The 23,348-nt window shown below is 42.5% G+C and overlaps 2 protein-coding genes across 2 annotated transcripts in view; both read right to left on the bottom strand.

Moving 5' to 3' along the window:
* Window positions 1–2,006, bottom strand: part of MYO5C (myosin VC) — a 67,811-nt gene extending 65,805 nt beyond the window's left edge. Inside the window, exon 1 of the mRNA XM_070763070.1 lies at window positions 1,891–2,006. Coding sequence (XP_070619171.1) covers window positions 1,891–1,917 — 27 coding nt within the window. The 5' untranslated portion in view covers window positions 1,918–2,006. The remainder of the gene's footprint in view (window positions 1–1,890) is intronic.
* Window positions 2,007–5,068: 3,062 nt separating this feature from the next.
* MYO5A (myosin VA) overlaps window positions 5,069–23,348 on the bottom strand; it is a 102,590-nt gene continuing 84,310 nt past the window's right edge. Inside the window, exons 32-39 of the mRNA XM_070763053.1 lie at window positions 22,765–22,911; window positions 19,745–19,899; window positions 18,198–18,287; window positions 16,967–17,117; window positions 15,605–15,887; window positions 12,286–12,460; window positions 10,949–11,029; window positions 5,069–8,889 (exon numbers count right to left, since the gene is read on the bottom strand). Of these exons, the coding sequence (XP_070619154.1) occupies window positions 8,737–8,889; window positions 10,949–11,029; window positions 12,286–12,460; window positions 15,605–15,887; window positions 16,967–17,117; window positions 18,198–18,287; window positions 19,745–19,899; window positions 22,765–22,911 (1,235 nt within the window). The 3' untranslated portion in view covers window positions 5,069–8,736. The remainder of the gene's footprint in view (window positions 8,890–10,948; window positions 11,030–12,285; window positions 12,461–15,604; window positions 15,888–16,966; window positions 17,118–18,197; window positions 18,288–19,744; window positions 19,900–22,764; window positions 22,912–23,348) is intronic.

The raw sequence follows: 23,348 nt of genomic DNA, 5'->3' as shown, positions 1-23,348 counted from the left end.
ATAGTTGTGTTAGTACTGTTGGGAGTCACTTTTTTCAATGTGGTAATTTCAAAATAAAGGAAAGGCTGTAACTCGTAAGTCAAGATTGCCCGCAGCACCTCTGAATCTGGAAAAACTAGCAAACATACATATTATATGGGATAAAGTTTCTCTCCATAAAGTCAACAAAGGACTGGAGACAGTTTCTGGAGTTCATTCATTGTGCCAACTGGCTTCGTTACAATTCAACTTCAGGTTTGCCGGGATTGTGCTCTCGAAATGATATTGTTGAAATGAGATATTGTTGAAATTGCTTTGACAGAATTTTTAAACCACAACCAGATTTGCACCATATATTCAATGAAGTCAGGTAAAAAGCCAAGGAGAGAAGAGTCACACAACGTATCAAGACTGGCTACCTTGGTTAGAGGTTTTCCCTTCTCTGGTTCAGCATGTGGGGGGAAAGAACACATTTGGTTAATTTATAGGCCAGGAAAAAATGGGTTTATTTGGGGAAGAGTATTGTGCAAATGTTTCTTTGAGGCTAGCCCGCTCAGGTCGGTCTGTTGGGAAAAAGTTTTTTACTGGGCCAGTCTGGGACCCTGGCCTTGGGCCCAGGAAAGGACAAGTCTTGAAAAGGGGAAAGAGACATAAAGGAAAAAGACTGAGAAATAGAGATGATAGGAGGAATGGTGGTGAAAGAAAAAGAGAGAGGGTGGAGGAAGAAGAAGGGAGGAAAAAAGGGAGGAAGGAAGGAAGCAAGGAAAGGAGGAAGATGGAAGAAAGAAGGAGGAGAGAGGGAGGGAGAGAGATAGAAAGAAAGAAAGAAAGAAAGAAAGAAAAAGACACAGGGAGGCAGGGAGAGGAAGGGGAGAAAGATGGAGGGAAAGAAGGAAGGGAAGGGAAGAAAGAAAGAAAGAAAAGGAGGAAAGACAGAGGGAGACAGGGAGTGGGAGAGGAAGGGGAGAAAGATGGGGAAAGAAGGAAGGAAGGAAGAAAGAATGAAAGAAAGAAAAGGAGGAAAGAAAAGGAGGAAAGAAAGAAAGAAAAAAAGAAAGAAAGAAAAGTAGGAAAGACAGGGATTGGGAGAGGAAGGGGAGAAAGATGGATGGAAAGAAGGAAGGAAGGAAGGAAGGAAGAGTGAAAGAAAGAAAGAAAGAAGGAAAAGGAGGAAAGAAAGAAAGAAAGAAAGAAAAGGAGGAAAGACAGAGGGAGACAGGGAGTGGGAGAGGAAGGGGAGAAAGATGGAGGGAAAGAAGAAAGAAAGAAAGAAAAGGAGGAAAGAAAGAAAGAAAAGGAGGAAAGACAGGGAGTGGGAGAGGAAGGGGAGAAAGATGGAGGGAAAGAAAGAAGGAAGGAAGGAAGAAAAGGAGGAAAGAGGAAAGAAAGGGAGACGGAGTGGGAGAGGAAGGGGAGAAAGACAGAGGAAAAGAAAGGAAGGAAGGAAGGAAGGAGTGATGGAAGGAAGGAGTGATGGAAGGAAAGAAAGAAAGAAAGAGAAGGAAGCAACGAGGGTGGGTAGGAAGAAAGAAAAGAAGGAAGCAAGGAGGGAGGGAGATCAGAAGGAGGGAAGGAAGGAAGGAGGAAGGAGAGAGAGAGGAGGAAGGAAGGAAGGGGCAGAGGGAAAACGGACTCTCCGGGAGTCCCCACCGCACTCTCCCTCCCCGACCAGCGGCCCAGCCGAGCGCCGCTCCCAACCTCCCGCCGGGCTCCGTCCCACCTGCCGCGGCGGCCGCCTCCTCCTCCCGGATGGCTGAGCCGGAGGGAGCAGCGCCCGCCTTCCTTCCCGCAGCCGGAGAGACGCCAGCTGGCGGGGAAGGGCAGCCGCGGCGGCTGCCGGAGCCTTCCCGAGGTTGAGCCCGAAGACCCCGCCGGAGCCCCCCGCCCGCAGGAGCCCTCGCCGCCACCTACCTGCGTGTAGAGGCCGGCCAGCGCCATCGCGGCGGCGGGGAAGGTGCGCGCCCGGCCTGGTCCGCTCGCGCCGGCCGGAGGTGGGGCTCCTCCTCTCAGCCGCCTCCCCGCCGGAGCGCCACGTTCCTTTGCTCGCTGGCCGCCTCCGAGGAGGAGAGGAGAGAAGGGCCGGAAGGGCTCCAGGTGGTTGGCCAAGGGTGATTGGGCACACAAGGACCGTGGCTGTGGGGCCCATGCTCTCAGTGCCCATACAAGGAAAATAAAATACACTCATCAAGAATCATAAGATGGAATGGAATGAATGGGTGGGTGGGTGGACAGACATGGATATAGATAGATGGATGGACATTGATATAGATCAGGGGTCCTCAAACTTGGCAACTTTAAGACTTGTGGACTTCAACTCTATGCTGGCTGGAGAATTCTGGGAGTTGAAGTCCACAAGACTTAAAGTTGCCAAGTTTGAGGACCCCTGCTATAGATGGATGGATGGACAGACGGACATGGATATGGATGGATGGACAGACATGGAATCCATGTGTAGATTCCGGTAGCTTATATAGATAGATGGATGGATGGATGGACAGACGGATGGACATGGGTATAGATAAATGGATAAATGGATGTATGGACAAACATGGATATAGAAAAATGGATGGGTGGGTGGACAGACAGACCTGTAGCAATATATAGCAATAGTTCTTATCTAGAGAAGTTCGTAAGTAGAGGCGTTCGTAGGTAGAGGTACCACTGTACAGGACTTTTTAAAAGGTAGATTTTCATAGGGGCGGCCACTTATTGGACTCAAGACACATTGAGATGAATTAACGGATAGGGTACCAAAAAACAGCTTACGTTGTTCCTGAATTCATCCTCCAACAATAACCTTTCACACAGGAGACTGAAAAAATGAAGACTTTTTTTAGTGTTTCCTTTTATTTGGACATTTCTTCTAAGATACAGCATTTATGAAGCATACATTTATTAATTATGTCAGACACCATGACAATTCCAAGCTTAAGTCATTCTGATTAACATTTTGGTTTCTATTCTACGCCTAGTGGGTAAAAGACCTCAAACCCTGTTGTTTTTTTGCTTCGAAAGGAATCGCAAGTTTAAAAGGACAATGATCACGCAAGTTACAAAATAAAACCAACAGTTGAAATGTGTACAAGTTTTGAAAGCCTCAAAAGAAAATAAGATACATCAGGATAAAACAGCAAACATAACTGAAGAGTGTCGCTTTGAGAAAGGAAAAGGGCTTTGGGATCAAGAATACAGTGTTCCCTCGATTTTCGCGGGTTCGAATTTCGCGAATAGCCTATACCACGTTTTTTTAAAAAATATGAATTAAAAAAAACTTCACGGTTTTTCCCCTATACCACGGTTTTTCCCACCATATGTCATCGCCAAACTAATAATTTTTGCAAATAAATAACAAAAAATAATAATTATTGTTAATAAATAATTATGTTTATAAATATCAGGATCACTAAGTGTCTTATTCAATGGTGAATACCAGTAATAATGGTGAGTAAATGGTTGTTAAGGGAATGGGAAATGGTAATTTAGGGGTTTAAAGTGTTACGGGAAGGCTTGTGATACTGTCCATAGCCAAAAATGGTGTATTTACTTCCGCATCTCTACTTCACGGAAATTCGACTTTCGCGGGGGGTCTCGGAACGCATCCCCCGCGGAAATCGAGGGAACACTGTACTCTTATTATCTGTGTGTAGACCTGAAATTATTCTTTATTTTGCTAAAAATCTGATATGGGTGAGATTGGATGTTCTGGGACAACCTACCCCATAAATGCAGATCTCTTTGTACCAGCAGGAAAGACCTATTATGAATAGTGCAAATTTATTGTGACCGATGTCTGATACACAAAGTTTTCTACAAGTGGAAACAGACAAATCAATGCCCCCAACCCTATTGGGATATTCTGGGGGGTGGGCACTGAAAACAAACAGGCCCAACACAAGCAAGAAAGAAGCTTTATGATCAAAGCAAGCGTGTTTTGCAATTTTCTTGGGGGCTTTAAAAGGCAGCCCAGGGGTTAGAAGAAAATGATCTGAAAACCTAATGAGGTAATAATATTGGAGGAATATTTTGGGTCTATACATTTCAAAAGCACACTTGAGGGGGGGGGGAGAGGATGGGAAAGCATCAATTAAAAATGAAAGAGATGGCAACACTTCCACATTAAAACAACATGATCATGTTTTAAGGAGGGGGCAGAAATAAGCAAAACTCGAATAGTGTTAGACGCTACAAATTCTAACTCGAAAACAGCTGGCTTTCCAGCATGCAACAGTAAAATATTAAAAAGTAAAAAGTGCACGTAAAATACTGATATGTAAATTGTCGGATGAATTACAGAGCACAGTTAAACTCGGAACTCCTTTAAAACATGTAAAGCAGCATTTCGGTTTTAATGTGACGGGAAGATATATTTAATCAGGTTACGCAGTCGGAGGAGAAAGCCAACAGGCATCCATCGCTCTCATTAGTAAACAAGATACAATAAGGCTTTTGTACAAAGAAAACAAAAAATTAAAAAGCATATATCTAAACGATTTCATGGTCGCTTTTGGAATTGTCAAATTCTTGGAAAAAAAAAATTATTCAGTTGAAATGAAAAGGCAGGATTCCTATACTTCTAGAGCAGTGTTTTTCAACCAGTGTGCCGTGGCACACTAGTGTGCCGCGAGACATGGTCAGGTGTGCCGCGAAAAAGGAAGCTCAGGTTCCAGTCTTGCAACTTTTTGCTGAATGAGGGAGAGAGTGAGAGAGAGAGAAAGAGAGAGAAAGAAAGAGAGAGAGAGAGAGAAAGCAAGAGAGAAAGAAAAGAGAGAAAGAGAGAGAAAGCAAGTGTCAGAGAGAAAGAAAGCAAGAGAAAGAGAGAGAAAGCAAGAGAGAGAGAGAGAGAGATAAATGAGCAAAAAGGGGAGGAAAAAAAGAGAAATGAGAAAATGATTGAGACAGAGAATGAGAGGAAAGAGAGAGAAACAAAAGAGAGAGGGAAGTGACTCTTGATTTAAAGCATATGATAAAAAGCACCCAAAGAATAAGAGAGGGGAAAAACTCAGTCCTCACCTGTTTTTGGACACACACACACACAAGGGTGGGGAGGAGACAGGGATGGAAAAAGAGAGGAAAGTGTCTTAGGGTGTCATTTTGTGTCATTTTGGTTGGTGGTGTGCCCCAGGATTTTAAAATGTAAAAAATGTGCCGTGGCTCAAAAAAGGTTGAAAATCACTGTTCTAGAGATTCAGTAGGGAGATATCCCGGAGGGGGGAATTAATTTGCTAGATTTAAAAAATAATGCTGTCCCCTTACATAATTTCTGTTACGACCTTTTCATCCCAACCTTGGCAATTTTAAGGCCTGTTGACTTCCAACTCCCAGAATTCCCCAACCTTAACAATTCTGAAGCCTGTGGACTTCCAACTCCCAGAATTCCCCATAATTGGCTAGGGAATTCTGGGATTGAAATTCACAAGTCTTAAAGCTGCCAAGGTGGACACATCTGTTGTACAGTATGCTCAGAATCTAGTGAGAGTTGAGAAGTTAGTGTACGTTCGTGAACTCTCATAATCTACAACTAGTGTGGCAAATCTCAGATGGGTGTAAAACATGGAGGGAGGGGACATAATCCCCCCCAGACCAACCGCTGAGGCCAAATGGCGTCCCCAGTTCAGCCAATCAGATCCAGCATCTCTGAAACGTTCTTGGATGCTCCATTATTGCCCTAACGTTGATTGATTAAAACTCTACTTTCTTGTATTTTCACCTTCTCCAAGAAGGGTGTTTTGGACACCTGTTCTTTGACTGCACAGCACACACCCACACAGAGAGAAACTGACCACACAACAAACAGGAAATTGACTAATTTACAACCTGTGGCTGGGCGATTATGAGAATAGAGTCCCGATCGTTTTGGAAGCCATTAGCCACTCTAGGACCTCAACTTTTGGCTCCTTTGTGGTATCAAGCTCCAACTGGCTACAGCCACAGAGGAAGTGTATCTTTTAATAGAACATTTTAAAGTAATCCTAGGAGGGACACACTCTCTTAGTCACTTTTGTAAACATAGTGCCAGTCATAAAAGAAAACGCACATTTTCAAGTAAAGACCTATTAATGTATCATAAATAAAGAACATGTATTAAAGGCAATACTTGAGTACCTGAATATTTCTTTGAAAAAAAAATATCAAAGAGCATCTGTTTCCCTTCCCATAATAAAACAAAACAAAAAGAATAGAGAGAGCCTCCCCAATTGAGGCCTCTTTTATTTACCTCTACAGTGTCCCTGTCAGTCACCTCTCTTTCGCACACGAAAACCTATTTGAACGTGTTTAAAGTGACAGCATCTTTTAGGTGCAAAGAGAAATTAACTCCAGTACTAGACCATTTTAATAATGTGCATTTACAGCAGAGATATGTTTGAAAATAAATATAATCCAATTAGAAACATAGAAACATAGAAGTCTGACGGCAGAAAAAGACCTCATGGTCCATCTAGTCTGCCCTTATATTATTTCCTGTATTTTATCTTACAATGGATATATGTTTATCCCAGGCATGTTTAAATTCAGTGACTGTGGATTTACCAACCACGTCTGCTGCAAGTTTCTTCCAAGGATCTACTACTCTTTCAGTGAAATAATATTTTCTCACATCGCTTTTGATCTTTCCCCCAACTAACTTCAGATTGTGTCCCCTTGTTCTTGTGTTCACTTTCCTATTAAAAACACTTCCCTCCTGAACCTTATTTAACCCTTTAACATATTTAAATGTTTTGATCATGTCCCCCCTTTTCCTTCTGTCCTCCAGACTAGACAGATTGAGTTCATGAAGTCTTTAAATTGTTGGGATAAATTAAAATATTACACACGGCAGGCTCGGGACATGTCACACCATCTTTTGTATTTTTGATCATCACTGACCGTACCTGGTTTTTAAGTTTTATTTGTTATTTATTTATTTTTAGGGGAACCTAGAGAACTTTAACTTTATTTCAAAGAGTCAGTTTTACAACTGGGAAAAATCATGACAACTATTGTAATCTGCAGCCGGAGAGATTTCGGCAAAAACCTTTCATCAGATTATGTTTATGTGTCCAAATGAAAGATTCCCAAGAAAACAGAAAATGAATATTTCCTTTTTAAAAAAAATAAGGTGGGTCCAAAGCCGGGATAGCATTACATTTTTTTAAAATATGAACGTGAAGCAAGCTCTCAAGAAAATTGTAAGATTGGGAGTGGTGCTAACGGTGGGGGGATTGCTTCTTTTCCAGGATTAAATGTTTGAGGTGCATTTTAGATTAACACTTTCCCTATTTAAAAAAAAATCTCTTCCCCAATCTCCAAAAAATAAATATCACACACTCTCATTACACATCCAGCAAATAAAAAACGAAAAGCAACATATACCAAAACAATAAATAAATAAAAAATATAATATTGTGTGGGTTGGTTCTTTTGACTTTAGAAAACAGGTTCCAGTTTTGGAGATTGTGCTTAAGTTATTGTTTCCTATGACTACTTATATGTTTCTTGACACTGGCATACATCTTATTAAAAGGCCAGACCTATTAAAGTTAACAGTGATTTTATAAACCTGCATTTCTGCTCCTTAAAAATTATTGTACACTTAAAAGAACGTCACAGACTGAGACACTACCGATATGGTTTGAAACAGGACTAATAAGCAGCTCTATCGTACCAGGAAGTAAAATCAAAATATTTGTCATTAATTTGTCATTTATGTCACACACTGACATAAATAGGGAGGCAATCCAATTGAATTGATCAATTATCTCTCCGGTTGAAACCTATTAAAAAAAACATATTTAGCTAATGAATGGTGTTTTCTAAGGATATGACTATTTCTAGTTATTTCAATTATTTTTTGTGATTTGTACAGGCAAAATGCCTGATCAGTGATACTGTATGTTGCCTGCCTCTGTTAAATTTTCAGGCCTTTGAAATATATATATTTATATATGTATATATGTGTCTGTGTTTATATACACATACACAGAAGCTACCCTTAAATATTTCCATTCTTCTCTGAAAATCGGACCTGGATTTAGCTCCTGGGTGGTCCGATAACTGGAAAATCACTTGCGACTTAAATATGTTGAAATATCTTACAAGGAGATTTAACATATCCTCAGCTTTAGCTTCCTGACCAACATGAGAATCAGAAACACAATATGGATTGGAGGTAACACACTCACACCATTGCACTAGAATGACGCCGTTCCACTCAGTGGAGACACGGAAAAAATCTGGTGATTGTTTTCGACCAAAGAAAAGGACGTATGTGTAAAATACCAAATATGGGAATTCTTAGAACCGTTAAAACTTGAGAAGAGTCCTTTTCACACAATTATTTTTTTGCACATCATAATTTTGAATCTTAACATGGAAAGAAAAAAGAAAACCAATTGTGATTGACCGGTGAATAGTTTGGGGGTTTTTTGGGTTTACAATGCAAATATAAGACAACCGAGGAGTAGGGTGGGTTTGGGAAGAAATATTAAGGTGTCTACTGACGTTTTTCTTAACCTGAAAGCTTTAGGTAGGCCTCAGCATGGGACGAGTGAATTTGTACAAATGTGCAGCGGTTTCTATCAGCTTCCAGTCGTGAAAAAATTTATGGCGCATTCCAGTTTGGGACAATGCGGTTTTACAGCGTATACACGATTCCCTTCCAGTTTTCCCCCTTCTATTCCTCCTCAAACCCCGCCATGGCTTTTGACTCAATTTATTTTCATCATTAACGAGATTGTTAAGTCGAAACGGATGGTTGACAGCTTAGCTCTGGTTCTTGGTTCAAACCCGAGCGATGAATCCTAGACCCAAACTGGCTGGGATCTGGATAGTTTCTAGCGCGAGAGAGGAAGGGTTGAACGGGAAAGTGACCGGGAAAATATGCTTCGCATCCATTAGGAGTTGAGGAGAATCCTTCCTGTCTCGCATACGCAGCTGCAAAGAGAAGAGCGGATCTCATTAGTGTCTTATTTCAATGCAGGCGGTCCTCAACTTAAACAGTGTTGGTTATGGCCTATAAAGCCCTTCATGGCATCGGACCAGAATATCTCCAGGACTGCCTTCTGCCGCACGAATCCCAGCGACCGATTAGGTCCCACAGAGTTGGCCTTCTCCGGGTCCCGTCAACTAAGCAATGTCGTTTGGCAGGACCCAGGAGAAAAGCCTTCTCTGTTGCGGCCCCGGCCCTCTGGAATCAACTCCCCCCAGATATCAGAGTTGCCCCCACCCTCCTTGCCTTTCGCAAGCTCCTTAAAACCCACCTCTGTCGTCAGGCATGGGGGAATTGAAATTTCCCTCCCCCCTAGGCTTATAGAATTTATACATGGTATGCTTGTATGTATGAGTGGTTCTTTAAATTGGGGGGTTTTAGATTGTTTTTAATATTAGATTTGTTTACATTGTCTTTTTATATTGTTGTTAGCCGCCCCGAGTCTTCGGAGAGGGGCGGCATACAAATCTAATAAAGGAAGGAAGGAAGGAAGGAAGGAAGGAAGGAAGGAAGGAAGAAACAAACAAACATAGGTTCTAAATTTGGATGTTTGGCAATCGGCACATATTTCTTTTTTGGGGGGGCGGTATAATTTTTTAAATGTTTTTCACACCTTACAGAGATTCCAATTCACATGCCGCAAATTAAAATACAATACAGTGATACCTCATCGTACGAACCTAATTGTTTCCGGGACGAGATTTGTAAGGTGAAAAGTTTGTAAGACGAAACAATGTTTCCCATAGGGAAAAGCGATTAATGCGTGCAAGCCCAAAACTCACCCCTTTTGCCAGCCGAAGCGCCCATTTTTGCGCTGCTGGGATTCCCCTGAGGCTCCCCTCCATGGGAAACCCCACCTCCGGACTTCCGTGTTTTTGTGATACTGCAGGAGAATCCCAGCAGGGGAATCCCAGCATTGCAAAAACGGGTGCTTCACTGGCAACGGAAGTCCGGAGTTGGGGTTTCCCAGCGAGGGGAGCCTCAGCTAAATTACAGCATCGCAAAAACACAGAAGTCCTCGATACCCCACCTCCGGACTTCCGTTGCCAGCGAAGTGTCCGTTTTTGTGCTGCTGGGATTCCCCTGCAGCATCACAAAAACACAGAAGTCCAGAGGTGGTGTTTCCCATGGAGAGGAGCCTCAGGGGAATCCCAGCAGTGCAAAAACGGGCGCTTCACTGGCAACAGAAGTCCAGAGGCAGGGCATCCCAGTGGTGGCAGCTTGGGTTTGTAAGGTGAAAATAATTTGGAAGAAGAGGCAAAAAAATCTTAACCCCGGGTTTGTATCTCGAAAAGTGTGTATGACGAGGGGTTTGTAAGACGAGGTATCACTGTACAATATAATATCAAATGCCAAATCCTTAATCAAATTTTTATAATTATTTATCCAATTTATTCTGGTACATATCATTCATCCTGTGCTACCTCCTTTCCAAATACTATCATCCGGATTTTAGATATTGTTCTTCGCCTCCATTTGCATTCAAAGTGCTATATCTAAATTTCTCTTTGGCTATTTGCTGTTTTTCATAACTATGCCATCGTGCGTCAGTCCATTTCTTGCATTCTTACTTAACTCATTCCTGCTTTTATTTTAGAACCCTCATTTTATCGTAGCTGCCCTTAACTAAAGAAATATCCAAATTTACTTCTCTTTAGGTCCCAGAAAGAAAGGAGGGGGAAGAAATACCATCATATCCTGTCTTAATCTAATTATAACAATGTCAAAATACATAGGACACATATTTCTGACAGTTGACAGTTAAGTCTTCGGAGAGGGGCGGCATACAAATCTAATAAATTGAATTGAATTGATTTGACCCCGACTCCACACATACGACAAGCAATGTCAAGGGGGAATTCGGAGTCACTTGACAAGGGAGGCAGGATAGATATTAAACTTTCCTTTGGAGACACGAGCTTAGAAAGCAGGATGGCTTTTCTTACCCCTCTTCTAATATCAGAAGGAGATGCAATTTGTGACAAGAAGAAGAAGAAAAATTACCTGTATTGTCCGGATAAAAGATACAGACACTCTTTCTTCAAACTCATTAACCGGAGTATATAGGTTCAACACCTTCACGATCTGGAAGTAAAAAGAAGAGTCAGGCTACTGGGATTCTTGCTATTTATCCCCAACAAATGTTTTAAATTTAAGTCATGGGAGTCTTTAATCATGGTGTGATTTATTTATTTTATTTATTAGATTTGTATGCCACCCCTCTCCGCAGACTCGGGGCGGCATACAAATCTAATAAATAAAATTTATTTTGATTGCAATAGGATCGCTCTTAAGAAAGATCAAATCTACATTTTAGCCTGAAATCTTAAATCACTTTTAAGATTTCACATTTCAGATTAAGGATTAAGGATTTAAAAAATAATAATCATCATCATCATCATTGCTAAGCTATTGTTAAACTATTGCTAAGCATACTTATTCAAGCCGTCTATCCTGTTTCAGTGGAATGCAAGTGGTCAAAATTATACTAAATAGATATCAATTCCAAAGTATTAAAAAGACATCCTTCCCTCTAAAACAGTGTTTCTCAACCTTGGCAACTTGAAGATATCTGGACTTCAACTCCCAGAATTCCCCAGCCAGCGAATGCTGGCTGGGGAATTCTGGGAGTTGAAGTCCAAATATCTTCAAGTTGCCAAGGTTGGGAAACACTGCTCTAAAAGAACAAAGAGTGTCTTTCTGTTATTCTCCCTGAAATAAATCTTGGAAACAAAACGGAGACCTTTGTTGTGGCTGTCTTAATGTCTCTCTTTACTATATACCTTTACTATACCTAGAACTAAGGAGACCTCCTTCTGCTGCACGAATCCCAGCGACCGATTAGGTCCCACAGAGTGGGCCTTCTCCGGGTCCCGTCAACTAAACAATGTCGGTTGGTGGGCCCCAGGGGAAGAGCCTTCTCTGTGGCGGCCCCGACTCTCTGGAACCAGCTCCCCCCAGAGATTAGAACTGCCCCTACCCTCCTTGCCTTTCGTAAATTCCTCAAAACCCATCTTTGTGGTCAGGCATGGGGCCTATATAATTTATGTATGGTATGTTTGTATGTATGTCTGCTTAATAATGGGGTTTTTAAATATTTTAAATTGTAAATTATTAGATTTGTCATGAATTGTTTTAATGTGTTGTGAGCCGCCCCGAGTCTACGGAGAGGGGCGGCATACAAATCTAAATAAATAAATAAATTTCCTACTAGATAGATAAGACTGCCATCATGTCTCCCCTGGTCCTTCTTTTCGTTAAATTAGAAATACCCAGTTCATATGTTTTAGCCTCCGGTCCCCTTAATCCTATTGGTTGCTCTTGTCCAGGAAGAGGGTTACCTGTGCGGTACTCAATGCGTGGCACATGGAGCAGATGGCCCCCGCGTCCTCATCGGTCTTCTTTTTCACTTGTAGCAGCTGAGCAGCCTGGATCAAGGGCTCCAGGGTTTCCTTGGCACCACTGGTCATCAAGTTTTTGTCACGAAGCCATTCCTCCAGCTGGCTTACATTGTACCTATGGGGTTTGATGGGTTTTGAAAAAAATAAATCAACACTCCACAGTCTGCATTGGCTGCCGATCAGTTTCCGGTCACAATTAAAAAGTGTTGGTTATGACCTATAAAGTCCTTCATGGCATCGGACCAGAATATCTCCAGGACCGCCTTCTGCTGCACGAATCCCAGCGACCAGTTATGTCCCACAGATTTGGCCTTCTCCGGGTCCCGTCGACTAAACAATGTCGTTTGGCGGGTCCCAGGGGAAGAGCCTTCTCTGTGGCGGCCCCGACCCTCTGGAACCAGCTCCCCCCAGAGATCAGAATTGTCCCCACCCTCTTCGCCTTTTGTAAGCTCCTTAACACCCACCTCTGCCGTCAGGCATGGGGGAACTGAGATATTCCTTTCCCCCTACGCCTATACAATTTATGCATGGTATGTTTGTGTGTATGTTTGGATTTTAATAAGGGTTTTTTAAATTATTTTAAATATTAGATTTGTCATATGCTGTTTTATTATTGTTGTTAGCCGCCCCGAGTCTATGGAGAGGGGCGGCATACAAATCTTAATAATAATAATAATAATAATAATAATAATAATAATAATAATAATAATAAAAAAGATGGGCTACCAAAGATAGGCTACAAAAATGATGGAAGGTCCTAAGCATAAAACTGATCAGGAAAGACTCCATGAACTCAATCTGTATAGTCTGGAGGACAGAAGGAAAAGGGGGGACATGATCGAAACATTTGAATATGTTAAAGGTTTAAATAAGGTTCAGGAGGGAAGTGTTTTTTAATAGGAAAGTGAACACAAGGACAAGGGGGCACAATCTGAGGTTAGTTGGGGGAAAGATCAGAAGCAACGTGAGAAAATATTATTTCACTGAAAGAGTAGTAGATCCTTGGAACAAACTTCCAGCAGACGTGGTTGGTAAATCCACAGTCACTGAATTTAAACATGCCTGGGATAAACATATATCCATCCTAAGATAAAATACCGGAAATAGTATAAGGGCAGACTGCATGGACCAGGAGGTCTTTTTCTGCCATCAATCTTCTATGTTTCTAAAATCTTTAACTACTTTTTTTTTAGCCAGTGGGCATAAGTACAAATTGTTTTCTTAAGGCATTCTTGCTCCGAAGCCCTTCAAGAAGTATTTGGTTAATTATTAACAAAAACCTTTGTTACGAAACCTCAGTTCCTTTGGAAAAGAATGCTCAGCACACCTTTAGAAGAGTGAACATGTAATGAATATTCTCCAATTCCTACTTTTTTCTGATACTTGGTGTGAAATTTGATAGAGAGACCCCCCCCCCCCCCCCAAAAAAAAAAATCTATTTGTGTTGCTTTATAGATAGCGGGGTTTTGATTCAAGCAGAAAAACATACTGGTCTGTTCAGGAGTTTTAATTTTTAGAAAGTCAATAGATTGTGTGTTTCTGGGACATCTCTGTTCCTTTGTGTTTTCCCCCCATTACAAACAATTTGTAAGTCACCAAGAACAGCCAAAAATCAGGTAGCATTTAACTGTAATCAATGGTTGTTGTTGAGAGGAGATACTCATAGTAAAATATATCTGGACCAGAGTACCTCTGGAACCACCTACTCCCGCATGAATCCCAGCGGCCGATAAGGTCCCACAGAGTTGGCCTTCTCCAGGTCCCGTCGACTAAACAATGTCGTTTGGCGGGCCCCAGGGGAAGAGCCTTCTCTGTGGCGGCCCCCACCTCTGGAATCAACTTCCCCCGGAGATTAGAACTGCCCCCACCCTCATTGTCTTTCGTAAATTACTCAAGACTCACTTATACTGCCAGGCATGGGGGAGTTGAGACACCTTTCCCCCAGGCTTCTTTATATTTTGTTTCATGTTTGGTATGAATGCGCTGTTTGGTTTTTAAATATATGATAGGGTTTTATATGCTTCTTTTAATATTAGATTTGTTTTGTTATAATATTGTTTTTATTGTTGTGAGCCACCCTGAGTCTTCGGAGAGGGGCAGCATACAAATCTAATTAATAATAATAATAATAATAATAATAATAATAATAATAATAATAATATCTAAGAAAGAATAGAAGAGAAATTATAGGTGTTGTGGCTGGCTCTGGCCCAGCTCCTGCCCCAAGGAATGTGGAGGTAGATGTGGGGGAAACATCCACATGCCACAGGCCTGTTTTGCTCCCAATAGAATCTCACGACGAAGTCTCCTCTGACGAAGGAAGCGTGAGTGACAGGGAAGAGGGGAGTTTGGCAGACAGCCCAGGAGGAGATCAATCATCCTTATCATCCCTGGATTCTGAACAAGAACTTATGATGTACCCAAGCATGCGTAGAGTGATGCATAGGAGAGAACAACTGAAGGATTATTACAGGAGATAAGTGAGGCCACCTGTGGTTGGGTGGGGCTGCTGTAATTAGTGCAACAGATAAAAAGAGCAGCATGCTGGTTTAGCCTCGTGGAAGTTTATCTGATTCATAATTCGTCAAGATCGTGGTTTTGCTGTTCAAGACTGTGTGTGGACTTTCTGGACTTTTAAATTTGGACTCAATTTCCCAGTTACTGGGTGAGAAATTGGATTGCATTTAACCTGTGCCTTGTGTGTACCAGAAAATCCCTTTGACATTTAAAAAGGGAGTTTTTTCTGCTTTTCTGTTGATAAAGACCTTTGATTTTCCTTCTACCGTGTGGTGTGTGTCTGTTTGGACTAATTACCCTGTAATTACGGGCCGTTGGGATACGCCGGCAGAACAGTGGGAAACTCAGATTCAGGTTTCCCATTGTAGGTGGCAAGATGGCTCTGGAAATATAAGGAGCCGGGGTGGCGCAGCAGGTAGAGTGCTGTACTGCAGACCACTGAAGCTGACTGTAGATCTGAAGGTCAGCGGTTCAAATCTCATCACCGGCTCACGGTTGACTCAGCCTTCCATCCTTCCGAGGTGGGTAAAATGAGGACCCGGATTGTGGGGGCATTATACTGGCTCTGTTAAAAAGTGCTATTGCTAACATGTTGTAAGCCACCCTGAGTCTAAGGAGAAGGGCGGCATAAAAATTGAATGAATGAATGAATGGATGGATGGATGAATGAAATGAATTGGAACTTTGAGGAGTATTTGGACTTTGATTTAATCTGGATGTTACCTGGAACCTGGACACCCACCTTATCTGCATTCCTTTGCTCCAGGAGCACATGTCCTTCCGCAGCAGGAGGTTGTTGAGGGTCACGGCCCCAATGATGTAGAACATCTGCTTGACCACTTGCTTGATCAGCTCAGGGTCCATGCCGTGCTGGCACATGATGGAGTGGAAGGTGTTCAGCTGACGGATGATGGAATCCAAGGTGTAGGTCCCTTCGTCAGCGATGCTAGAGGTTCTCTTGCGCAGGCCGGTGGGCTTCACCCCAGACACCCCCTGGATGGTTTCGTGCTCCAGCATTCCTGAAACTGAGGAAGGGGGTCATTAATTCGGCGGAGGGAATATTTGTTGGTTCGTTTATGTGGTTACCTCTATTTAAGAACTTAATTCGTTCCGTGACCAGGTTCTTAAGTAGAAAAGTTTGTAAGTAGAAGCAATTTTTCCCATAGGGATCAATGTAAAAGCAAATCATGTGTGCAAACCCATTGGAAAAGAAATAAAAGCTCAGAATTTGGGTGGGAGGAGGAGGAGGACAGTCGCTGCTGAAGGAAGAAGGTGAGGGGAATAAAAAAAAATCCAAAACTTTAAGGCTTAAAAAGAAAAGGGGGACTCTGAGGCGGCGAGGAGGAGCACACGCCTCCTTAAGCGCCACCGAAAGGCTCCTTAATAATAAAATAAATAAAATAAAATAAATAAAATAAACTACTTAAGACTCACTTATACCGCCAGGCCTGGGGGAGTTAAGACACTTTTCCCCCAGGCTATTTTTTATACTTTGTTTTATGTTTGGTATGAATGTTGCTGTTTGGTTTTTAAGTAATGATAGGGTTTTATATGTTTTTAATATTAGATTTGTTCCACTGTTATACTGTTTTTATTGCTGTTGTGAGCCGCCCCAAGTCTTCGGAGAGGGACGGCATACAAATCTAATAAATGAATGAATGAATGAATGAATAAAATAAATAAATAAATAAATAAATAAATAAAATAAATAATAAAATAATAAAATAAAATAAATAAAATAAATAAAATAAATAAAATAAATAAAATAAATAAAATAAATAAAATAAATAAAATAAATAAAATAAATAAATAAATAAATAAATAAAATAAATAAATAAATAAATAAAATAAATAAATAAAATAAATGTTCCATAGGTTCGCCATCACAGCTATAGACAGTCGTAATTTGATTTTCTTAACAACCCTAAGAAGGTAGCAAAGTAAACCTCTGAACTCGGCTGGCACAATTGACACAAAACAAAATTCCTTCATTGCACAGTAATGTCGATGGACATTATCAGAGGAAAATCCAAACGATGAAAATGACTTTCTTAATTATGCAGGGGGAAAAAATCCACTGGACACCCCCTTCGTTTCTCCTTACCGATCATTGGCTGCAAGATATTCTCTAGAACTCGAACAAGTTGCTGGTAAATTTGGATGGCCAGGTCGCTTAGTACTTGTCTGTACTCAGCCAGGTCGAAATTAGTCAGGCAATGTTCGTTCTGACGAGATGTGTTATGCTTCATAAACCCCTGCAGGCAGAGAGAGAGAGAGGGAAACAAGTTTGTATTAATGTTGTCGTATTCAAACAGGCGAGGAGGATAACGATCAAACAAACTCAACCCAGACAAGACGGAGTGGCTGTGGGTCTTGCCTCCCAAGGACAATTCCATCTGTCCGTCCATTACCCTGGGGGGGAACTACTGCCCCCCCCCAGAGAGGGTTCGCAACTTGGGCGTCCTCCTCGATCCACAGCTCACATTGGAACATTATCTTTCGGCTGTGGCAAGGAGGGCATTTGCCCAGGTTCGCCTGGTGCACCAGTTGCGGCCCTATTTGGACAGGGAGTCATTGCTCACAGTCGCTCATGCCCTTATCACCTCGAGGTTTGATTACTGCAACGCTCGCTACACGGGGCTACCTTTGAAAAGTGTTCGGAAACTTCAGATCATGCAGAACGCAGCCGCGAGAGCCGTCGTGGGGTTTCCAAGATTCGCCCAAGTTTCTTCAACACTCCGTGGCTTGCACTGGCTGCCGATCAGTTTCCGGTCACAATTCAAAGTGTTGGTCATGACCTTTAAAGCCCTACATGGCATTGGACCAGATTACCTCCGGAACCGCCTGCTACCGCACGAATCCCAGCGACCGATAAGGTCCCACAGAGTTGGCCTTCTTCGAGTACCAGCGACTAAACAATGTCGTTTGGCGGGCCCCAGGGGAAGAGCCTTCTCTGTGGCGGCCCTGGCCCTCTGGAACCAACTCCCCCCGGAGATTAGAACTGCCCCCATCCTCCCTGTCTTTCGTAAACTACTCAAGACTCACTTATGCCGCCAGGCATGGGGGAGTTAAGATACTCCTTCCCCCTAGGCCATTATAAGTTATGCATGGAATGTTTGTGTGTATGTTTGGTTTTATAATAAGGGTTTTTAGTTGTTTTATTAATTGGATTGTTACATGCTGTTTTTATCATTGTTGTTAGCCGCCCCAAGTCTGCGGAGAGGGGAGGCATACAAATCCAATAAATAAATAATAAATAAATAAGGAGGGTCACTCTCATTTCAAATCTTCGAAGCGCTTTCACCAACAGAAATAACTCAAAATGGAGAACTTACTTCTTCACCGCTGTACTGCTTCAAACAGTGCAAAAATCGGCATGTGTTAGACAGCCAGAAGGAGACAGCTTCAAAGTCGTCACCTCTTTTCTAAAAGCAAAAATACAAAATAATAATGAAAAGGATGGACACTAACCAAGGAGAGAAGCAGCTTAGAACTAAGGAGATCCCTGCTTTAGATACCTGTCACGTTTTCATAACAGAATATACGCATGATACAGAGTGCATCAGCTGTATTTTAAATAAACTCCAGACTAATCATCCATCAGTTATAAAAGTAAGAAAAACAATACAGTGGTACCTCATGATACGAACCCCTTGTCTTACGAACAACCCGAGATACGAACCTGGGGTTCAGAAATTTTTTGCCTCTTCTTACGAACTTTTTCCTTCTTACGAACCCCCCGCCGCTGAGAAGCCCCGCCGCCCGGCTGTTGCTTTTTGAAACAGCCGGGGGGCTTCTCAGCGTCCTCCTGAACTTGAACGCCAAACCCAAACTTCCGGGTTCGGCGTTCGGAAGGCTGCCGAGAAGCCCCCCGGCTGTTTTAAAAGGCGACAGCCGGGCGGCGGGGCTTCTCGGCGGCCTCCCGAACGCTGAACCAGGAAGTTCGGCAAAAGTTCGGGTTTGGGAGGCTGCCGAGAAGCCCCGCTGCCCGGCTGTCACCTTTTAAAACAGCCGGGGGGCTTCTCAGCGTCCTCCCGAACGCCAAACCCGGAAGTTCGGGTTTGGCGTTCAGGTTCAGGAAGACGCCGAGAAGCCCCCCAGCTGTTTTAAAAGGTGACAGCTGGGCGGCGGGGCTTCTCGGCGGCCTCCCGAACGCCGAACCCGGAAGTTCGGCAAAAGTTCGGGTTCGGGAGGCTGCCGAGAAGCCCCGCTGCCCGGCTGTCACCTTTTAAAACAGCCGGGGGGGCTTCTCAGCGTCCTCCCGAACGCCAAACCCGGAAGTTCGGGTTTGGCGTTCAGGTTCAGGAGGACGCCGAGAAGCCCCCCGGCTGTTTTAAAAGGTGACAACCGGGCGGCGGTGTTTTTTTGCGGGTTTTTTTTTCTTTCGTTGCACGGATTAATTGATGTTACATTGTTTCCTATGGGAAACAATGTTTTGTCTTACGAACTTTTCGTCTTACGAACCTCCCCCGGGAACCAATTAGGTTCGTTAGACGAGGTATTACTGTATTACTAAAATAATAAGGTATATGTTGAAGGTATATATTGAAATAGATGATTTGAATTGATTGAAATATTGTAATGTTGATTGAAATAAGGCGGTGAAAAGCAGAACAAATGTGTATATAAAATTAATAACCGGAACAAATTTAAGAAAGTTCTTTTTTTTTTTTTAGAGATAATGTGTTTAATGGACTGATATGTTTTAATTTAAATATCCTTTTTCTATTTCTGTTTCCTTTTTGTTTGTTTTGCAGATGTGTTAATATTAGTTTGTATGTTATAGTTATGTATGTTTTTGTGTATTTATCTTTTTGTTTTGTTTTAATGTTTATATTTAAATTAAAAGATATTTACATTTCAATTGCAACCGTAAACTGACCTTCAAAATTTTTTTGATGCCGTTAATCGTAGAAGTCAGCAAGGACCTCACTTTTTGATCGTCGTTAAGATAATCGGCGTGACGGACACACATGAACAAAATGTACGCTGGCAGTCCTGGGATGAGATTGACGGCCACTCCACGAGGCTTCAGGTCTGAGGGAGAAACACAGAATTTATATAAATCCCTGCATTTAAAAAGTAAAGGTTTCCCCTGTCCTACTTGTGTCTGCCTCTAGAGGGCAGTGCTCATTTGTTTCTTGGCCAATGAGCCGGAAATGTTGCCTAAAGACATCTCTATGGTCCTCTGGCCCAGTGTTTCCCAACCTTGGCAACTTGGAGATATCTGGACTTCAACTCCCAGAATTCCCCAGCCAGCATTCGCTGGCTGGGGAATTCTGGGAGTTGAAGTCCAAATACAGTGGTACCTCGACATACGAGTCTAATTCGTTCCAGACCCGAGCTCGTATGTCGATCAACTCGCATCTTGAACGAATGCCTCTAGACTTTGCTTTTTGCGCCGAGATAACTGGAAGCATGGAATTCTTGCGCCACCTAGTGGAAGCTCGGCTCGTATCCTGAATTTGAGCTCGGGTGTCGAACAGAAATTTTGCTCGCGTCTCGGCTCGTAACTTGGAATACTTGCATGTGGAGCAGCTCGTATGTAGAGGTACTACTGTATTTTCAAGTTGCCATGGTTGGGAACCACTGCTCTGGCCAGCCAAAGGCTCACGGAAACACTTACCTTCCCAACGTGGTGGTACCTATTTATCTACTCGCATTTGCAGGCTTTCAAACTGCCAGGCAGGGAAGAGCTGGAGGAAGGAACTGGAGCTCATCACTTGAAGCTCTGAGCCACTGGGCCCCTTGGTTGTTGCATCAGTGTATTTAAAATGCCCTAATAAAACGGCAAAGACCCAGACATGGTTTAAGCAGTGAAGGGCCGCTCGTCTTTGGCGCTACTGTTGCGCCCTCCAAGGCTGTCATGAGATTGCTTCTGAGCATACAAAATCTCATATGAGGACATGAGCGAGATTTCGGCAACTTTTGCCGACATTTTGGCTCTCGCGCATGCGCAGAAGCAAAAATAGGTGGAAATCATGCTCGCACGAGCATCCACACACAAAATTTCACTTTCTGCGCATGCACAGAAGACAAATCTCGCGCGGGGCATGCATGCATATGTCGTGAATGCGCAGCTGTGTGCGCATCCTGGAATTTACTACCGGGACGGAGTACCTGACCACACCGGCTGCTGCCCACTACTGGGTTCAAGGCAACTACCCTGTTGCCCCAAAAATAAGACAGCGTCTTATATTAATTTTTCCTCCCAAAGATGCGCTACGTCTTATTTTCGGGGGATGTCTTATTTTTTTTCAATGAAAAAAAATTAAGTCTTCCACTAAACAATTAATTTATAATAAGCTTTAGATAAGGTAAATTGGAACTCTTATGTCTATCAATCCAAAATTTAATAAATAAAAGCAATATATATCCAGCACTATCAATGCCACCAATTACTAGTTTAGCTTATAATTATTAAATTATAAAATATACACAGTAAAATTATTCTGACAGATTATTTATTTATTTATTTATTTATTTATTTATCAGATTTGTATGCCGCCCCTCTCCGCAGACTCGGGGCGGCTCACAGCAATAATGATACAATGTAACAAATCTAATATTTAATTAATTTATAAAACCCCAATTTAGAAACCAATCATACATACTAGCATACCATACATAAATTTTATAAGCCTAGGGGGAGGGAAAATGTCAATTCCCCCATGCCTGACGACAGAGGTGGGTTTTAAGGAGCTTACGAAAGGCTAGGAGGGTGGGGGCAACTCTGATATCTGGGGGGAGTTGGTTCCAAAGAGTCGGGGCTGCCACAGAGAAGGCTCTTCCCCTGGGTCCCGCCAAACGACAGATTATATAGATTCCTATGCCTAGGGTTATTTGGAATAGGATATTAGAGGGAAAACTGCCCCCTAATGTATTTAAAACTACGGTATACGTCTCCTACATCTTACTTTTGGGGAATGCCTTATATTAGGCAATTCTACAAAACCTCTCCTATGTCTTACTTTCGGGGGTGACTTACTTTCGGGGAAACAGGGTAGGAGGATATGAGTTCTGGTCCTGCCACGGGCGAGAAGCCAACTGCGGCATTACGGCCAGTGGCCCTTAGCCCTAGGAGGGACGCAATGGCAACCCACTTCTGAAATAGCTGCCTAGAAATTATCCAAGCAGTATCAAGGAATCAAGATTGACTCAAAGGCAAAATAATTTTTAAAATAAAAGTATTTTCAAGTAATAATACTTCTCTGATTTTTTTTAAACGGATGTTATTTATTCCATTCCAAGATCCTTTTCCTTTATTTGTATTTATTAGATTTGTATGCCGCCCCTCTCCGAAGACTCGGGGCGGCTAACAACAATATAAAAAGACAATGTAAACAAATATAATATTAAAAATAATCTTAAAACCCCCAATTTAAAGAACCACTCATACATACAAGCTTACCATGTATAAATTCTATAAGCCTAGGGGGAAGGAAAAAATTTCAATTCCCCCTAGTCCTGACGACAGAGGTGGGTTTTAAGGAGCTTGCAAAAGGCAAGGAGGGTGGGGGCAACTCTGATATCTGGGGGGAGCTGCTTCCAGAGGGTCGGGGCCGCCACAGAGAAGGCTCTTCTCCTGGGTCCTGCCAAACGACATTGCTTAGTCGACGGGACCCGGAGAAGGCCCACTCTGTGGGACCTAACCGGTCGCTGGGATTCGTGGGGCAGAAGGCGGTCCCGGAGAATTAACAACCTGTACTTTATGCAATTAACGTGTTTTTTTAAAAAAAATACCTGGGCTTATTATAGAACAGAAGAGCATAAAGCTATTGAAGGCGAAAAGGGAACCTTCTGTGCAGTAGACTAACAATTAAATTGTACATGATGGAAAAAAGCGACGTTTGTTTGCAAAACCACCCCACGGCCCATTTTACGAGCAGAAAGGCCTCTCACCTAAAATGAGATTCTTAACGAGTTTGGGTTCATCCTCTTTCTTGTATTCTAGCATTCCTTGGAAGTCTTTTTCTTTCCTGGGAATATTCACGGGATGTATGGGCTCGTCAATGATTTGTCCAGGGGAAATGTTCTCCATCTGGCCCACTAAATCAAGGAAAAGAAGAGGAGGTAAACAAAAGCTAGATTGGATCTAGAAAGATGGCAATGAACTCTGGGGTTTTCTTCCAAAAGAGTTTACGAATTACTTGCTTAGGTTTGCTTGCTGCTGAGAAAGTACAGGTTGTTTATAAACCACCCATAAAGCTGTACAACAGGTGCGTCCAATTTTGAATTTTTTTTTTAAGACTTCAAATTCCCAGAATTCCCCAGCCAGCCATTCTGGGCGCTGAAGTCCGCAGATTTTAAAGTGGCCAAAGTTGGACATCCAGGAAGACAGGAAAAAGGGAGGGAGGGAGGGAGAGTGGGAGGGAGGAAGAGAAGGAAGGAAGAAGACAAGAAGGAAGAAAGGAAGGAAGGAAGGAAGAAGACAAGAAGGAAGAAAGGAAGAGGAGGAAGGAAGGAAGGAAGATAAGAAGGAAGGA

The sequence above is a fragment of the Erythrolamprus reginae genome, chromosome 10, assembly GCF_031021105.1.
Source record: "Erythrolamprus reginae isolate rEryReg1 chromosome 10, rEryReg1.hap1, whole genome shotgun sequence".
Lineage (NCBI taxonomy): Eukaryota > Metazoa > Chordata > Lepidosauria > Squamata > Dipsadidae > Erythrolamprus > Erythrolamprus reginae.
The sequence above is the reverse complement of the archived record's forward strand: the minus strand, read 5'-3'. Positions and strand labels throughout refer to the sequence as shown.